Source organism: Styela clava, chromosome 1 (assembly GCF_964204865.1).
Source record: "Styela clava chromosome 1, kaStyClav1.hap1.2, whole genome shotgun sequence".
Classification (NCBI taxonomy): Eukaryota; Metazoa; Chordata; class Ascidiacea; order Stolidobranchia; family Styelidae; genus Styela; species Styela clava.
Genome location: NC_135250.1, coordinates 16,033,075 through 16,051,985, shown reverse-complemented (window position 1 = coordinate 16,051,985; position 18,911 = coordinate 16,033,075). Strand labels below are relative to the sequence as shown.

Here is an 18,911-nt window from a genome sequence, read left to right as displayed (position 1 = left end):
GAAGCGTATATTTAATGCAGATATTCCTGAGAAATAATTAGACAGACATGGGTAAGCTACAGGAAAATCTAGAACATTTCAATACAAATATCTTTCAAAAAGAAGGTCGTAAAGTTGTTCTGAACTGAAGAGACTCACTTTATTGAACTATTGAAGCGTATTCAATGGGTGCTAACAGTCACAAATATTGTGGGAAGTGGAGAGGAGGTGAATCGTAAATGCTGGATACAATTGTAATTTAGGAAATTATAGGATTGTTTTTATATAGTTTTTGCATACTCAATTTTATGCCACTCGACTTACTTGCAATCCGATCATTGAATTGCTGAGAAAAATATAGCTATTATTTAGATTTGTGTTGAAGTCATCCGTTTTATGAATAAGTGACCATGGTTGTTAATTATGGTCTATTGTCGTTTGCATTTCAGTATCACGTTATGGCAGATAGCTTGGGTGTTACCAATATGTTATTTTACTCTTGTTAGCAATTGATTACATAAGCAATCAACTCATGTTTTTTAAGTGCGCTCGATAGTGCGAGGCATTTCAATAATTTAGATTAATTAAAAAAGATTCTTTGAGCACGTGCTTATTTTGCTCAACAGTTAATCTAGCCCTGGTCATACCTTACTATGTAGAAATGGGTAACTGATGAAAAAACTTGAACTTGAAAAAATGTATACCTTACAGTTTGAGCACGATGCGCTGTCTTCGTCACATCAACCAACGTTTACATCGTCTACATCGTCCAAGAAAATAGTGTTTACAAACAAGGCGTAAGAAATATTGCGCATATGAATCAGAAGAAGCGGGATTTCGCAGTAGATTTATTTTTCCCTGTTTTTGATCTCATGTATGATTATGCATATATATATTAAATAAGTCTGACGAGCTTATCCATCAAATATCGTGTTAAGTTCTCACCAACATATTTTGCTGCTAATATTATTTTATTATCAATTTCACTCGTTATTGAAGAAAATGGAGTGTTTTCATCTGTTGGGTGTATATGAGTAATATTCGCAATGGGCAATGAAAAACAAGGCGTCGTTATGGTTATGTATCATAATTCATAGTAATTTTATTACGCACACTGCAATCAGCTAGTCTGAAACATTTTACTGTGATTTTATGTTAATTCAATAATATTTAATGTCCACGTTTTGTATTGCTAACAAGCTAACAGTATGAAACGATTGAGATATTTAAAGCACGAAATTTTAAAGAAATAACTGGACAGACATGGGAAAGTTATATAGAATTTCAGAACATTTTAGAATAATTAGCTTTCGAAACAAAAACTATATTCAATCCTTTTTTAGGAAAATTTTAAAACTTTGAAATATTTTACTAAACCAAAGAAATTCACTAATGCATTCATAACTAAGAAAAGTGCTAGAATTAGGAGTTAGGTGGGCTATGTTAACAGCTATGTGGGATACGTTTGTAATTTACTACAATTGCCTCATTTTGAATGTTTTTTGCTTCTCAAATTCATATCAAATATTTTATGATTTATTGATTTGATCGATAATTTAAAATCCCTTCTAACTATCATATTGTACTGAATGAGATTCCGATATCATGTGTCGTTATTAAGTGACATGAGTTTTCATATTTGTTTCAAAACGCTGATAGTAAACTAATAAAATAAATTTGATCTTCATTGCTATTCTCAACATTGATTATCAAGGTGAATTGAAGACTGGTGACCGCAGGTTTTGGAAGCAGGAAAAACATGAATGAATCTATGTACCCACCAATGTTCATACTAGCAGAATGACATAATTTCGTTCTAATTATTGTAATAATATGGGGAGAAATTGGACAATAATAAGATAATCGGTCATTATTTTGGGGTTGAGATAATGAGTATGTACACAATTGTTGGGTCCTAATCAGCTCCAGTGCCGTTTAAAGATGAAACTTCTTTGTTAATGCACATGCAAAAACCAATTCAGTCACAGCATTTTAGACGGCTTGCAGCATTACACAGACGCCTGATAATTTGTTACAAACATTTGACACTTACTTATTTAAAATATAATGAAATATATATATATATTTCATTATATAATGATATTCATAATATAATGAAATGATAAGTAATAATAATTCAAAAAACATTATAATAAGAGTAACCTAGTTTATTAACATCAAGCCAGATATATTTATCAAGTTTTTAATTGATAGCGTCGCCATTGCTCGTTTTAGGGTAAAATATATTTTGTAGAATTTTGCTCTCGCTAAGAAATAAATTTACTGATGACGAAAGTTCAATGCAGTGTTTCCGACCTTTTTTTCTAGCAGTGTACAATTAGATATCTCAGTGACACCAAGCGCCCACACACAAAAAGTTGAATTGACTTTAAAAAGGTTATGATTTGTTTCTCTCACTTCGGGAAACGCTGGTTTAACAGAATCTATTGGTAGCAAACATCAAGGAAAGGGTATCAATCTATGTGCTGGGAAAACTACCGCCATAAATGAAAAGATATTTACTTTGTATAAAACCAATTAGAGAATTCCAAGAATTAAACTTTGGGGCCTTTTCAGAGCAATTCTATTCAAAAGTTAGGATTTTCGCATTGCTCACGATTTGTAAAGCATACTTGATATGCAAACTAAATTCTGCCTTGCCAAAACATTGAAGACAGAGACTATTTTTGTCATTGAGTAAAAAAACAAATGTAATTTCCAGAAAAAGTAAAGAAATTTATGTATCAATTTTTTGAAAAGTTGACCGACAGGATATATTTGGTGGATTATATATATTTTGCAAACATATTTCGCTACTAATCTCATTTCATAAGCATTATGTCTCATTTTTGTAAAAGCAGATCTGCCGCGACCTTATATTGGGCATGACATGTTTTTATTGGCCTGATGATGTAGCAAGAGGTGGGTTTCATCTGAAAATGAGTAATACGCGTAATAAGATGAGAAAACAAGGAGGCGTAATGATTATGTATCATAGTATTACTGCGAACAGCTAGCCTGAAACAATTTACATAGAAAATGTTTGAATCCAAGAGTATAAAATATCCACGTTTTGTATTGTTAACAAGCTAACATCATGAAGCGTATATTTAATGCAGATATTCCTGAGAAATAATTAGACAGACATGGGTAAGCTACAGGAAAATCTAGAACATTTCAATACAAATATCTTTCGAAAAGAAGGTCGTAAAAGTTGTTCTGAACTGGAGACACTCACTTTATTGAACTATTGAAGCGTATTCAATGGGTGCTAACAGTCACAAATATTGTGGGAAGTGGAGAGGAGGTGAATCGTAAATGCTGGATACAATTGTAATTTAGGAAATTATAGGATTGTTTTTATATAGTTTTTGCATACTCAATTTTATGCCACTCGACTTACTTGCAATCCGATCATTGAATTGCTGAGAAAAATATAGCTATTATTTAGATTTGTGTTGAAGTCATCCGTTTTATGAATAGGTGAAATTATGAAATTATAAGAAATTTTTAATTATGAGTCAATCTCAACACCACTCGTGTGATGAAATCGCTAGATAACTAGGCAAATATAATAAGTTATACTGAATCACTCGGCAACGTTTTTAGCTATAGTAGGCATATAGACTTTGATAATATTATTTGGTCGGTGCCACTCGGCCACCGCGGCCTTGAATGACTTTAGTCGCTGATTTTTATCAATATTTTTATTTGTAAAAACAACAATGACGTTTTCGTCTGTTAGGTGTATATGCGCAACTAATACAACACAAATACAACAAGCTAACGTTTTGATTATGTCTCATAAGTTCATAAGCATAACATCGGTCTGTTGACGCCATTTAATTTAAGCACACTGCAATCTAAACCATTTCGCAGCAAATTGTTTCATTTAAGTGTGATACAGGTTCGTATCTGAATTGTTAGCAATTGTTTTATCAAGAAATATTTGGGGAACATAATGCACGGATTTTTTAAGAAATAATAAACCCGTATTTTGTTATGTATGCGTGAAAGTTTGAAACACTCGTTTTGAACCGACAAAATCACGTTATTTATAGCTAATCTAACTTATAATGATCAAGCCTATAAAGTGATAGTATAAGTTAGGGGTGGCCAACACGTCGATTGGCCAGTCGATCGCCAGGTCTCGAGTAGTCGATCGCATCTGATTTTGAGAGAATTTAATATTATACCCAAAAATTGTCTTTCATGCAGCACCTGTTGTGTGCTTCAAAACAAGAAAAATACAGTACCGTACATGCGCCGAATACGATATACACATACGGAGCTATCGATTGGGTTTCTGTAAGACTAACTACTCCTCCGTCTTCTATGCTTTTGCGTCGGTGGATCGGTACGCATATAATGCAAGGAAATGATGCTGTAGCAAGAGTGAAGATAGTATCCTGCATAGTATGTATGTTTAAGTCTGACCTTGGTCAGACGAGACGTTACAGAAATATATTTGTGTTAGCGTGCAGCGAGACTATTGAATCACTGCACATACAGTATTTGAGTCTGCGCAAGCCCAATAGAGCATATTATTATGTAACAGATGAAAGTTTCGCCACTGCCAAGCTTTAAAAATGAACGTGCCGAATATCGAGGACTTGACTGGTGTCTTAAAAATGTCGTGTCCCACTTGTCCCACGTGAGACACGACATTTTTGAGACACCCTGTCTTGACTAAGAAACGATCCTACAATAACTTCTGCAGTCGTGTGATAAAGTGTATTTGCAACGGTAGCAGTGTCATCAGAATGCCCAATTTTTCCAAGCGAGCGACGAATCGGACTCGGAGGAAATAGTAAATTAGATATATATGCCTACTAAAGTTTGAGAATAACATTTATAGTTTGAGAATATTTCTTTTTCGCTGTTTAGACAATACATGCATACTTGGTAAGATGTTTTATGGAAATTTCAACACCTACGACTAAAATTTAGTCTGGCCTTAGCATAGTAGTACTCCGGGTACAATTAAATAATCAAATTTGTAAAGTAGGTGAAACATGAAAATACAAATTTTTGTGGCGATTTCATTAGAAATGCGCCCACTGAGCCAGGCTTATTGGTAGCGGTGGGCGTTTTTGTATGCGTGTGTGCAATTATGAGCATATTCAGTACTCCTTCGTTTTTGTGTATGACCTTATTACCGATCAGTCGACCGCGAGCTATTTTGAAGAGTTTAGTTTAGTCGATCGCGGGCGAAAGCAGGTTGGCCACCCCTGAAGTCATTGAGTAGAGTGATGTAAAAGTTTAACAAACTATGCTGAATATGATTACAGTTTATTCAACTGGTTTAGTTCAAAGACTTGTTGATAAGAAATTTTACTAGCTGTTTTCTGTGAGCATCTGTTTCATAAATCAGTAACTATATGACCGTTAGTTATAGATATACTTGTCTACAAAAACAATCAAGTTATATTAGTACGAGTATTACGAGAGTACGAACAATTTCAATAATTTAAAAAATATCCGTCAATATGAACTTAACAAGCTCGAGACAAGATTGCGAACGTTTTCAAATGCCTTTTTCGTGCTAAAAATGAACCCTTGGCGCGCTTGAAATTGAAAATCCCACAAAGGGAGGCACACGACTCCAGGAAAATATTTTTCACTCCCAGTATTTGGCTATCCTTCGAAAATTAAATAGTTTATATCGTGTACCATCTGATAAGTAACATGGTGTTAATGTAATGTGTATGACTATGGCGAAACCAATATATTTAAAAAACAGTAAGCTGTGTTCTATGTATGTTTGATATTAAAGTTTGCTATTGTACGAAAAAAGATTTCTAACACAATGTATTTATTAGTTCAGAAATGAAGTTACCTGTAATAGACTTTGCCAGTTGTGCGATTCGAAACAAAAATGTATCACCGAAAGACTTGAAATATGTTGGAGATTCTATTGTAAAAGCTTTCCACTCGGCCGGTTTCGTCTATCTGAAAGATACTGGTGTATCAGAGTAAGTTGAAACTTCACCTCTCGGCAGCGACAGAACATTGATCGATTCATTGTGTACAAAAAAAGTTAAATGGTATAAAACCTAATTTATTTTTTATTATTCCTTGCAGGAATGATCTCGAGAAAGTGTATAAATCTGCAAAACAGTTTTTTGATCTGCCCATTGAAAAGAAGAAAGAGTACAACATCAATAAAGATTGCTTTGGTTACATCGGGGTGGGAGTAGAAAGGTACAACGGGTATTGAACTCGGGAAGTCAATGATTCACGCCATATTCTACTATGTTTTCTGTGGCCATGGTTGGTGAACCTGCCTAGTATATGAGGAAGGCAATCATCGGAAGCATTCTGTTAACACATTCCAATCACAAATATTATGGTTGACGATTTATACAGCAAATGTTGATCGTTATTGATTGTATATGAACAGGGCCGTAATTACTGTCAAGCTAATAACGAGGGAATGTTTGAACATAAATGTTTTTGTGTAACTTGTTTCTATGAATTCTTGCATAAGCCGGTTTGCTAATTCTTTTCAATAACATTGGTGTTTCAATCTACGTCGGTATAGTTATATACTTGTCATTCATGACACCAGATTCAGGCTGTCTAGTTTCTTCAATAAAACATGTATAATCGTGTTGTAAATAGTTCTCATTGAATTCGTTTTCACTTCAGAAATTCCGCTCAATGACCAGCAGACTTCAAAGAAGGTTTCGATGTTCCTGGATCTGCATGCGTACCTGGAGGGGGAATTTGGCCAGACAAAGAGGTTGCTGGATTTTCTTATGTCATTAAGGAATTTGCAAATAATTGTCGTTTCTTGTCAACTCGGATATTGAGTGCAATTTCACTGGGATTGGGTCTCAGGGTAATTATAACATTTTATATATTTTGGTACCAATTGGTTAGCTCTACACTTTATGACCTCTCAAAGCAAATATGCACTCTTGCTCAGAGTGCCACAGCGCCTCACGGCAAAAATAATAAAAAGTATAATTTATCTACTCAGCGTATACATTTCATTCACGAGTAAAGGTATAATTGGCAACGTGATTTGAATTGGGGTTGTGTCGATGAAAACGCTGAAGGAGATGAGTTCAACAAACTACAGTTTCCAATTTCCAATTTTCGTATATTAAACGATAATGACATTAACAAGAGAGCTATGCTCAAATATATGGACACGCTGCGCCAGGTAGTGGCTAATTCGGATGACGTCATTGCAAACAAAAAAACGAATCCCATGCAGCTCACCGGAATATTTGAAATAAATAAGTTATAGCCTTCTAGAGGCAAACATAATCTTTACTCACTGAAAATTTGCAAATGGTCCAGTAATCAATGGGAAAAGCGATTTTTTCATAACGATACCAAGAAGAATACAAATAAGAACAAGAGGAGTGCCAGCATAAAATGCAAAACGATCGTTATGTCCACTAACGTGCCCAATAACTTTAAAGCTATGTGTCGTCGCATTCAAACCTACTTTCAGCTTCCATTTTATGTTGGAACTGGGACTGTTTTTATCATATACTGTCCTGCTGCTGTCTAAACTCCGTCACAATAAATCTGAACTTTACACATCCTGAACAGTACCCCAAGGAATCCGACATATCCCCGTAGATGCAACCGCATATACATACATTGCATTCTTATGAAATGATCTGGCAGTATTTGTACATCACCCAAATATATGTATTTGTATATTGACTTGGCTATGACTTTGGTAGTATATATATATTTGGTTGGCTGTATATGTATATGAGTTGGCGAAATATGCATATTCTTGGTAGTATATGTATGGCACGTTATTAACCATATCGCGAAATCCCGCCACTACACGTGTGCATAAAATACCCATAGACAGTATGGTTGTTCGACCGTAAGTACGTTTACGGCTCCTAAAATCTGGGGGAGATATTACTTTTACTGTATACGCAATATTACTTTATTAATCCCGTCCATTTGCGTACGTAATTACTTTGTTTTTAAATTTTATTAACGCAGGATGAAAAGTACTTGATTGAATGTCATTCTCGAATGAACGAAAAAGGGAATTTAACGACACTCAGAACACATTACTATCCACGCATACCCGACAAGTGTTTGTTCGAACCAGATCAAGTTCGTCTTGGTGAACATACCGATTTTGGGTCTTTTACTATTTTGTTCCAAGATAAAGTTGGTGGACTGCAGGTTTAGTATAAATATTTCCTCGTGTGTGTGTTTTTTGGTTCACAATTCCATTTAAAATTAGAAAAATAGGTCATAAACAATTTTGAATTTATATGAACGGATGGTATAAAATAAATAGGTAAAGGCCAGCAATGGGGAATACGTGGATGCCACACCTATACCGGGAACAGCTTTGGTAAACATCGGAGACGCTTTGCAATTTTGGACACGAGAGAGACTCAAATCAACGGTAATATATTAAAAATGTATAAAATATCACATTCACATATTAGCACTCGTTGCAGTGGAGTAGCAGCGGTCGCGGGGGGCACAGTTAAAAGGGGCCCCAAGCGGTTAAAATTTAGAAATTTAGGCCGCAAAACCAAAAGCTGCATTGCAAAAGTATTAATGCACGTCTTATTTGATGTTAGTTCTGCTCAAATCGTTTTGTTACGTAACAATGCCGGAGTACGAAGGCTGTCAGGATGATGTCGTAAGCAAAAACTCTCAGTGGCTCACAGCAACGAAGAAAAAGGGCAGAAGGGGAAGAACGTATGAAAAAAATTATTTAAGTAACCAAGATAAACGAAATATTTAAACCAAAATCGAAACAATTAGACTTGGGAATACCGAACGTAACTGAGGAGGAATTAAGCCTAGCACCGGTGGTATCGGAAGAAAACCAGATGCGTGTTCAATCTCCAAAAGTGATGGCGCCGGCGTGAATGAATTTTCCTCCAAAACTTACACGACAATTATCACAGTTAAGCTACTGATTTTTGAAGCAAATTGAAAAAATTGATATGACGAAGATGATGGATGAGTTTGCTAACACGAAAGCGCAATATTTAGCCTTTTTATGGCGACATGTTATGCTTTTTGACGAAATATTTTTGCGGGGGGGCCCACGATAGTCTTGCTACGCCACTGACTCGTTGCTATACAATTTGTAATTCCAAAGTAAGGCAAGCTGTCTTGTTACGCTTGTTGCAGTATTCATTCACAATGGCCAAAAATCCACTGAACAAACTTGTTTGAAGAGGTGGTGGCAAGGCATTCTATGTTATCTTATATCAAATACATTATTAAAGATTTATATTGAGTATATGAAATATAATGCATTATAAAATTGTTGGGTGTTAATAAACGCAACTCATGTGAGGTGCAATTCATAACTTCTTTTTGTCATTTCCCCTATTGTTTGATTACTCTCAATTCGTCCTTGCTTGAAAACAAACTGCACATATATTGCAGGAACACAGAATACTGATGCCCAAAACAAACAAAGAGAACATCGAAAGAAGATCAATTGCTTACTTTGTGCAAGCTAATAACGATGTTTTATTATCCGAGCTACAATACGAAAACAAAGATCTTTTTTCACACAAAAAGGCTTTTCAATGCACCACTGAACCCGTTACTGTTCTTCAGTATTTGAAAAGACAATATAAGAGAATTAACTTGCAAAGCCTGGATCATTACAGTGACTAAAAACAGCTATATGTGTGAACAATATCCACTAAATTGATAAGAGATTCTATATTTGGAAAATATTATTCAACAAAATGTTTGAGCATTCCGGTCAGATTCGAAGTGATCGTCGTTCTGCTGCAACAGTGAAGGTAATAGTGAATGTATAACTACAGTCGACTATTTGTTATGTTATTCTAATAAATGCATGATTTACAAGCATTTAAATTTACCGAAATAGAACGACAACGATGAAATTCTTGAATTGAATTACTACTTTTATCCTTATTGTTTGTGCCGAACTTTTATTTGTGAAGCTATCTTCGATTGAAAAAATAAAAAATATTTACTCTTTTACGATTACGAATCGTTTAGGTAAAGATATACACTTACCTGTATTAAATTATATAGAAGCTTGCATGGCTGATCATGGTTTTGATGTCGCAAAGCCGAGCTCAATGTTGGTGGATGAATCATTTCGAGTCGGTCCAAAATTTTACAACTACGTCAAATACGGCATATTTTTTGTATTAATGTGAATATATATATATATATTATCGATTTGGTCGACAACACGGGGATATTTTCGCTGTAATTGGGCGTCGAAAATATTTGGGCCACATTTTGCTGTTGCCCAAATAGTTTGGGCTTTATTTCCTTTAAGAATCCCTTGAGCAAAAAGTCTGAAACTTTTTGTGATTTCCAACATTACCCTCAACTATTACCATAAAATGTTGGATATGAAATTCGAGCAAACAAACTCTTATCGATTTGGTCGACAATACGAGATTATTTTAGCTGTATTTAGGCGTCGAAAATATTTGGGCCAAATTTTGCTGTCGCCCAAATAGTTTGGGCTATATTTTCTTTAAGAATCCCTTGAACAAAAATGAAACTGAAACTTTTTGTGATTTCCAGCACTACCCTCAACTATCACCATAAAATGTTGGATATGAAATTTGAGCAAATTTGTCGACAGTTTCTAGGTCTAGCTATCTTTCATGTAGTTATTTTTGCTAAACTGCGGCTACAAATATATATCATGATTTTCTCTTTTCTAACCCGGTTATCTTTTGACCAGAATTGGAGAATTAACAGGAAAAAACTTTCGCTATCGTATTGTATTCCAATTATTCACCGGAAACTTATCTGAAAAAATCTGCAAACTTGCAGACGAGACTTATGATGTCATATAATGCCTGGATTCAAATCAAAGGTGATCAGGATCATGTCACTAGTGCGCGCCATGGAAAAAATTTCCTTCTTCCTTAATTCCCCAATCATCTAATGACCCTCCCTCCTGCAATATTGGAATTGAAGTTGCCGCCGACGTTTTTCGATTGAACAAATAACATATTTTCGTGTTGAGAGAATCTGTTTAGAGTCATACACCAAAGTCTGTATTATAGAGAATGAGCGGGCGATTTCTTTGCGTCATCCTTTTTTAAAACTCGGTTTTGACATGCGTCCATTAGACTGGCTATTTGCAGTTATACGAACTGATCCTGCTCCCGGATTTCCTGCTTCAACCAATGAGAGGATTTTGAAGGATATCAGATTTTCCGTACAGATTGGAAGGATGAAATAGGCGAACAAAAATTCAATCGCCGAAAAAGCTTTGTCGTCATTGCGACAAACAAGTTACAGATCGTGATTTCAATTCAATATTCGCCCTGACTGACTTTGTGCAACAGGTGTTGTTAGCACAAATTCTTGACAATGCGTCTGACCGCATTTTCGACACCTGGACGACGGGCAACTTCAAAATCAAATAGAGATAGTTCTAGTTTCAACAATTTTGAATTTGGAAAGAAAAAAGACTAATATTATACGCGCTATTTTTGCGGATGAATTCACTTGTAGAATTGACAGAAGTGTCGTGCAGGAAACGCAGTGTTTTAAAATGTAGTTTTCGGGGACATTTCGCAAACGTTTGTCGTAAAGCCAAGAAATGGTTGTTCCCGTTAATGAATCGTTCCTGACTTCAATCAGGCTGGTAGTCCGGTGCCATTGTCATTGGCCTTGAGACTTTATTCCTGTCCAATAACACTTCGCGACTTCAGAATTGTTCCGCACAACCTCACTCCACGTCATTTTCTCTGATAACTAATTTGATTTCGTTAAGCTATAAGCAGTGGTGGGATTCAAATTTTTTTTCAGCCGGTTCCATCACAGAAGTCATATTTTTCGGCCGGTTCTGTTATATGTTTTTTTAGTAATGCTAACCGGTTCGCTGATCTCATAAAATTCCGCGAGACGGTTCCATAGAACCGGTGCGAATCGGCTGAATCTCACCACTGGCTATATGAGTTCAAATCAAGTTGTATATATTTATATGTACGTTAGTATCAAAAACATTTTTGATTGAACCAGTTAATTCCATGACATAATCGAAGAATTCAAACGTTCATGCCTACAAAATGGAAGAAATTGGGAAAAAATTCTCTAAATTCTTTGAAATGTTTTTTAGGTATATAATTTAAACTTTGAGTGTTTAAAATTTTGATCAACTGTTGAATAAGTGCTGTATGATATGTTGGAATTATAAAATTATCTTCCCTACTAATATATTTACTTAAATTTAAAATCGAAAAACAACTTTCTAGGATTACCCACCTTGTTACGAAAATAGTATCAAATATCAAGAAGTGTAATGTACTGTGCATACAATCTGTAGAGTTTTATAAAGACGTTTTTGCTTACAATTTTTAAAAACGTAATCAAAGTATAGCATTCTTGAGTCTGGTGAAATGGTGCAAAGTGTAAAATCTGTAAGTTACATAGGTTAAATCCTAACGTAATAGACAATATTCAAATGCTAGTCACGTCTAGTGGGCCGGATCGTGCAAATACAAAAGCATTTATTGCGTCATACAATATTTTATTTTACAAAATAACAAACGAATTATTCAATTTAAAAAATCGTTGCAATCAATCAATGAGTCTATCACAAACAGAACGTGGCGTAATTTATAATCAACAAAAATGACTGAGATCTGAGATACGTGATTAAGTTTCGGAAAGCATAATTTATCAAACAATATTTCTAAAAACTAATAAAAAAAAATATAAATTTATATTTAAATAAAATGATTTGCTCTACGTGAGCATTATAGTTGGCTGTATTTTGCGAAACACCAAATCCTCTTCGTTTCAAAATGTCGCAAAGAAGACTAGCATGTCAATGCACTATTGTAACAGGTGATAGTAGTTGAATAGGTCGTGCGATCTGCCAAGTATTTGCCAGGGAAGGTGCTAGTGTTGCAATTCTGGGCCGGAACCTTCAAAACGATTTTCTGAAACAATAAATACTTTGCCAACTAATCATGAAAATAAGCACTGCATAATACAAGCTGATGTGAGCTCTGCTGAGCAAGTAGCAAGAGGTTTCAATGAGGCAACGAGACATTTGGGCAAGAGGGTCACAATTCTTGTGAACAACGCGGGGACAATCAGAAATGGTTTCATTGATTAATTCAAAAATGAAGATTTTGATGAACTGATGGGAATAAATTTAAAAGGATATTTTCTGATGTCCAGTGAATTTGTGAAATTATTATCAGATGTAGACAAAAGTCAAGATTTTTGCTGCATAGTCAATGTATCTAGCTTGTTTGGCATAAGAGGTTTCCCATCATTTACTGGATATTCAGCGACTAAATCTGATATAATTGAATTAACGAAATGTGTCGCATCAGAGTACGCAAAACATAAAATCCCCTGCAATGCTGTTTTGCCAGGAATGATTCAAACGCATATGAATGAAGGTGTGCCGGAATACTTCAAAGAAAATATTGCTGCACAAACACAAATGCAAAGATTGGGAAAACCGGAAGAAGTAGCAAATGTCTGTATGTTTCTGGCATCAAAAGAAAGTTCTTTTGTCAATGGCTTGTCTGGAAGTTTCAGGTGGAATTTTGGGATGAACATATTATTTCATATTTTCATTTTTGCGTTTGTTCCGCGGGCTACGCTATGTTATATATATTAAATAAATCATCTTATCACTTACAATTTTAATATTATACTGCCATTATCCAATATCATTACTTGTTATACAGTTGATTAAAATGAAAACCTCGAAATCACACTGATTTGAAAAGTTTTGATTTATGTTTGATCATACTTATAAAACACCATAATTATTTCACGTATTTTATTCACCGCAGTAATTTACACTGTTATATGAAACGAGATTGGACAAACAGTCATTCCTCTTTATCTTATTTGCCGAATCTTTGGATTGACGTATTTGCTTGTTTGTAATTCAACGATGTGGCTTATAAGCTATAGGTGAGCGAGTGAGTGATGTACCGGCGGTTAGAGAGATAAATTTAACCACAGATCAGAGATCTTTAGTCTATCGCATGGGTGAGCAAGGTTTTTGAATCAGGGGCCAAAAATGTTGCCTTCTTAGCCTGGCGGGCCATGTAAGTGTGACGTAAAATGTTACAATTCATGAAAAATTTTTACAGTGTTACAAAGCAAAGATGAAAAAAAGTAGCATCGTTCCAAAACTAAATTTAACCGCAATCTCAACAAATTCCTTGAGCTATTTTTAGCTAAAACATCAAATTTGGTTTTAGATTGGGTATGGCAGCATCAGGCAGGCCAGATTGCATTACCCAACGGGACGTACTTTGCCCATGTCTGGTCTATCGCAACGACCCTCATGGAGTAATAAATTGGGTAGGAAATGATCGAATGAAGTGATTGTGGTCCCACTGTACGTATCACACGGTTTACTTACCCAGAGCGTCACTTGGAATAGAATTGTAATGAAAACAACTTATAAAAAAAGTATCAAAACAACTCGAATCTTTGCAAAAGTCTACCGCGATCATGCCCACTTACTTAGCTTCAAACGTCATTACTGAATGCAGGATTTTCACTCTACAAATGAATATGCAATTGCCCCTTGATTGTAACTTTAATTGCTTGAAGATTTCAGCTTCGTTGTTCAAATAAAGTATATCGTGCAGCAAAAACTAATGTTGTGTGAACCATGATGTATGATTTCTTTCACGATATTATTTTATTTCTATTGTTGCTTGAAGTTTAATAGTTGTTGTCCGATTAGACTAGATCAGGGCTTCCCAAACTAGGGGCCGCGAAACGAATTTTAGGGGCCGCAAAGAGAGCACCAATTTTACACAAAGTACTATATATATCTATTGTACTTTACCAGACTCTTGATTCGAAATACAATTATTAAAAATAATGTGAAATAAGAAGATGGGCCTTGGTAAAAAAAGCCTGCTTCATATAAATACGAAATCGCAAAGGGGATAGGAGTCCGCAACACTTTTTGAACCAAGAAAAATAATCTTATCTACGGAAAACCGAGTTTTCAGAATTAAACTTTTTTATTATAACACCATCACCACAGGTAAGATCGATATAATCTTCCCCTTTTTCTGATAAAGTAGAAGATGGGTTGTTTGAAAGGTTCACGAATCGTGAAATTTTGCGGCGCCCTGGCAAAATTGAAACGATGCACTTCCACGGTATTAAGTCAAAAAAACTTTTTTAAGGGGGAGCGCTTGTATTAAAATAATTCCTAAAATTCAGGCTTGGTTTTATTTTCGGGGAAACATGATAGAATCATCGCGCTTGCACAACAATGCATATTCTGATCTCAAGACCCGATTTGCTCAATGCCGCTTCAATCGTAAAGCTAGCGGTTCCCGAAGGCGATTTGCTAAGTGCGCCTCGAAATATATTACATATTTTATTTATTCAAAATGTTTTATTGTTTCTCATTGCTGCAAATAATGTGCATACGAAACAAATTCATTTTATTACGGGTTACGTCGGGTTTATTGTTAGGTAACAGAAGAGGTAAACCCTACATGCTGCCATTTTTGTAGGCTGCAGTTTATTCATTTGCTGAACCGAGTTTATCGAGCATAGGTGATTTGTTTAGCATTTTAAAGAAAAATCAGGCGGAGATAAGATAAGTGCATATTAACGATGACAAAATTAAGTTTTATTATCAGGCAGCCTATTTTTCGTGTTGGTGCGTCATGAGTTTTTTTCCACGATAATTTGACGCCACACAAACCGCTGTCTTATGTTAAGTTTGATCAATAAGAGTGAACAATTACGGATAAGGACCATGCCGTCGAAGGCCTGACATCGTAATTCATCGTTTAGGCCTGCATAAACGAACATTAGGTCAAGGCTGGACTTGCTATGAAGTAAAAAGTATTCGCACCCATTACACTGAATAATTGAATAACGTTGATCTGAATAAATATGTGTTTGTTTTTGTAATAGAGTAGGCCTACTAAAAGTTGAGAATTAGCTGTGTCAACAAAACATCAAAAATTCATATTTCGAACTGTTTAACGCTAACAAGGGCCGCGGAAAATTTTAATATATTAAAATGGCCCGAGCTCAAAAGTTTGGGAAGCCCTGGACTACATCATGTTCCTATTAAATAACTTCCAAGTGTTACTAGGACGTCTGAACGTACTCTATATTCAGCACTATAGGATAGACAAACTTTATTTTAGTTCCAGGACAATCTATATATCATTAGTTATAGGCAGCAAAACGTTCTAGTTAATGATAGATAAATGATAATAAAATCTTCAAAACTCGACCAAGGATTCTCCAGAGTCCAGATCAATAAATGACGACGTATTTACATTGTATTCGAAACCGTTCGGCGACATTGATATCCAGGTAGTTATCTTGTTGGACGCTTCATTAGTTAGAAATATTCAACATTTTAGCACCATAGTTTAAAACTGAACATGAACCATTTACGCCTGTCTTAATCCAATTATACCAGATTTAGTCGCTAAATATCCAACAAATGATGAGATGATACTCCTTATGCCCGACATACTGGATACATTGACTGTGAAACAAAATGTCTGTGACTTGTCCTGCCCAACCTTTAATTTCTCATTCTTACCAATTTAATAGCGTATGCTCTGCATTTTTCTAAATTGCTCCCTGCTCAAACCAGTGACAGCTGTGTGAATCGCGCTGTTAGGAAATTGTAACGTCATTGGCATAGATAATAAATTTGAAACAGGTATAGTCTTTGCAGCGCAAAGGAATTAAAATTGCTTGTTTATACCAGGTTAAACAAAATTGAAAACCCGTGTGGCGGGCGCACACCATTCATAATTAGAACTTCTCGTGAACAAAATTTTTTTTTCTTTTGGGCCACATTAGGTCACACATCCCTGCTGTAAAAAGGAAGACTAATTGTTGCCTGAAAATGACTACGGTATATGTCAATGTCAGCAAACATTTTCGAATCCAAAGTGAAGATAAAAACAGGCTGTTATTGATTAATCTGGTGACGTCGTTGGCCAAGTTCAAAGTTTATTGCTGTCTACTGAGCCACAAAGAATATGTCATAATACCCGTGAAAACATAATAGAAATCTCGTTAAAGAAGATTAAGTAACGTGTAACGTGCCATGCAAGATAGTTAACGCTATTTCAATGTTAACAGACTTGCAGTTCCAAAATGATCTGACTTTAATTTAAAATGGCAGAAACTAAATATTCAATCTAACAAATCTGCCCAATTAATCAATGAGTACTTTCAGAAACATAGGCTCAATTTATAACCTACAGAGTTGGCTATCATATAAAATACGTAATATTGTTTCGAAAGGCATCATTTATTAAAATAATATTTAAAAACCTAAAGAAAAAAGTATCATTTATGTTTAAGTGAAGTCGGTAATCCCGCCAATATCTTGATCGGAACGGCGATTCGTTCTTTAGTAGAATAAAATGGCCGAGAATGTTCGACTACGAGTAATCCGTATCTGGATATTAAAGCGACGTTTAAATATCGTTTAACCTCCTTGACGTTAGTTATTTTATGAATGGGCGAGTTCCTTGTGTCAAATGTGAAGAAGAACTCAGCGTAACTCCGGGCATTCCATTTGGGCATCTTTCCAGGCGGGCCTATTGGTGTACGGTAATCTACTTGTCTCCGCCACAATATCTTATCAATATTAATGGATGACAAAACAAGCGAGTCCTGTTTCTGATTCACTAATACGGTACGCAATTTTGGCAATGTGGTTCACGGCAGTTTGGTGCAGTAAGACTCCAATAATCGCTGGGAAAATGTTGTCAAAGCCAGCGAGATGTACAATATTGCATTAGAAATGGCTAACTACAGGAAGAAACGTATAGAAAAACTCCAGCGCTGTTTCAAATTCTCACCGACACACCACATGCGCTGTGTTTTGACCGAATAATATATGGTGAAAAATGTTTCAACGGACGGCGCAATACATAACGCTTCAACTCTGCATGGGATCCATGTATGTTGCCTCCTACGCAATTTGGTGCTGTAGAACCTAAAGTTTTTTCGTTCCGAGATGCATATATAAGGCTGCCCACATCCCATGTATTTTTTTTACCAAACATTCAGTAACTATCTACAGGTGATCGCCTTCAGTTGGTAAAATTATCACTTTATGATTTCACAAACGTTTCTGGGAAGAGCGAAAAAAGCATCTAACAAAGTATCTTTCCAAATCAATTTGTCTTGGGATAAGAGCCCGTCCGTCGTTTCCTGCAACTCATTTAGCATATATACATGCTCAATTTGCGAATACACGGTTTAAAACTTTATATGCACTAAGAAATGAACGCACACCTTTTAACCAGTGGTGGAATTCAAATTTGTTGTCAGCCGGTTTTGTTACAAACAGAACATTGACAGTAACCAGTAATGCTAACCGGTTTGACAGTCTCATAAAATTCCGTGAGAGGGTTCTATAGAACCGGCTGAATCCCACCACTGTCTTTAACCGTTGTGGGTGTACCGCATGTTGATTAAGTTGCGATCCTACGGGAGTTAGCAGAAATTATTTCTTTGGACCAAATCCATCCTAAGATCGCTGGGGATTTCGGTGCAATGATCGCCGATAATGCAATTCGACATGCCTTCATTGCTTCTAAAACGTCCGGCTAATTTTGGTGAAGTTTCTCAACGCAATTTCTCCCGCAAAATAAATTGTCTGCAATCTTGTTTATATATATATATATATATAGAAAATTATTTCCTAGTATGCGAGACATTGATTCCTCTAAAGGTGCTTCGGCTCCCGACGTGCCCATGGTGGTTCTTGTTTAAACTCCTGCGCCACGATATTGGGTTATAACTAGGATTATTCAATTGATGCCTTAGAACAGGGTGGTCCAAGGTTGTCGATTCCGGAGGGCCGCAAAATTATTTTTGCATTGTTTGCGGGACAAAATAATACCAAAAATAGGTAAATAGTGCAATACAAAAACACTATTATTGTTTAAACACATTGATCA

At 35.6% G+C, this 18,911-nt stretch overlaps 1 protein-coding gene across 3 annotated transcripts; it reads left to right on the top strand.

Moving 5' to 3' along the window:
• The first annotated feature begins 5,780 nt into the window (after positions 1–5,780).
• Positions 5,781–10,668, top strand: LOC120345876 (uncharacterized). 3 transcript variants are annotated; one of them, XM_078114406.1, is made up of 5 exons: positions 6,145–6,183; positions 6,631–6,724; positions 7,963–8,151; positions 8,270–8,380; positions 9,385–10,668. In XM_078114406.1, exons 3-5 carry the CDS (start codon positions 7,996–7,998, stop codon positions 9,619–9,621), a joined length of 504 nt encoding a protein of 167 aa, XP_077970532.1. In that variant the 5' UTR covers positions 6,145–6,183; positions 6,631–6,724; positions 7,963–7,995; the 3' UTR covers positions 9,622–10,668. The 3 variants fall into 3 exon arrangements, 2 of the variants coding, with proteins under 2 accessions (XP_039271396.1, XP_077970532.1); XR_013477263.1 differs by lacking the exons at positions 8,270–8,380; positions 9,385–10,668 and adding an exon at positions 5,781–5,954 and having other exon boundaries at positions 6,064–6,183; positions 7,963–8,095; XM_039415462.2 differs by lacking the exons at positions 7,963–8,151; positions 8,270–8,380; positions 9,385–10,668 and adding an exon at positions 5,781–5,954 and having other exon boundaries at positions 6,064–6,183; positions 6,631–6,816.
• The last annotated feature ends 8,243 nt before the right edge of the window (positions 10,669–18,911 follow it).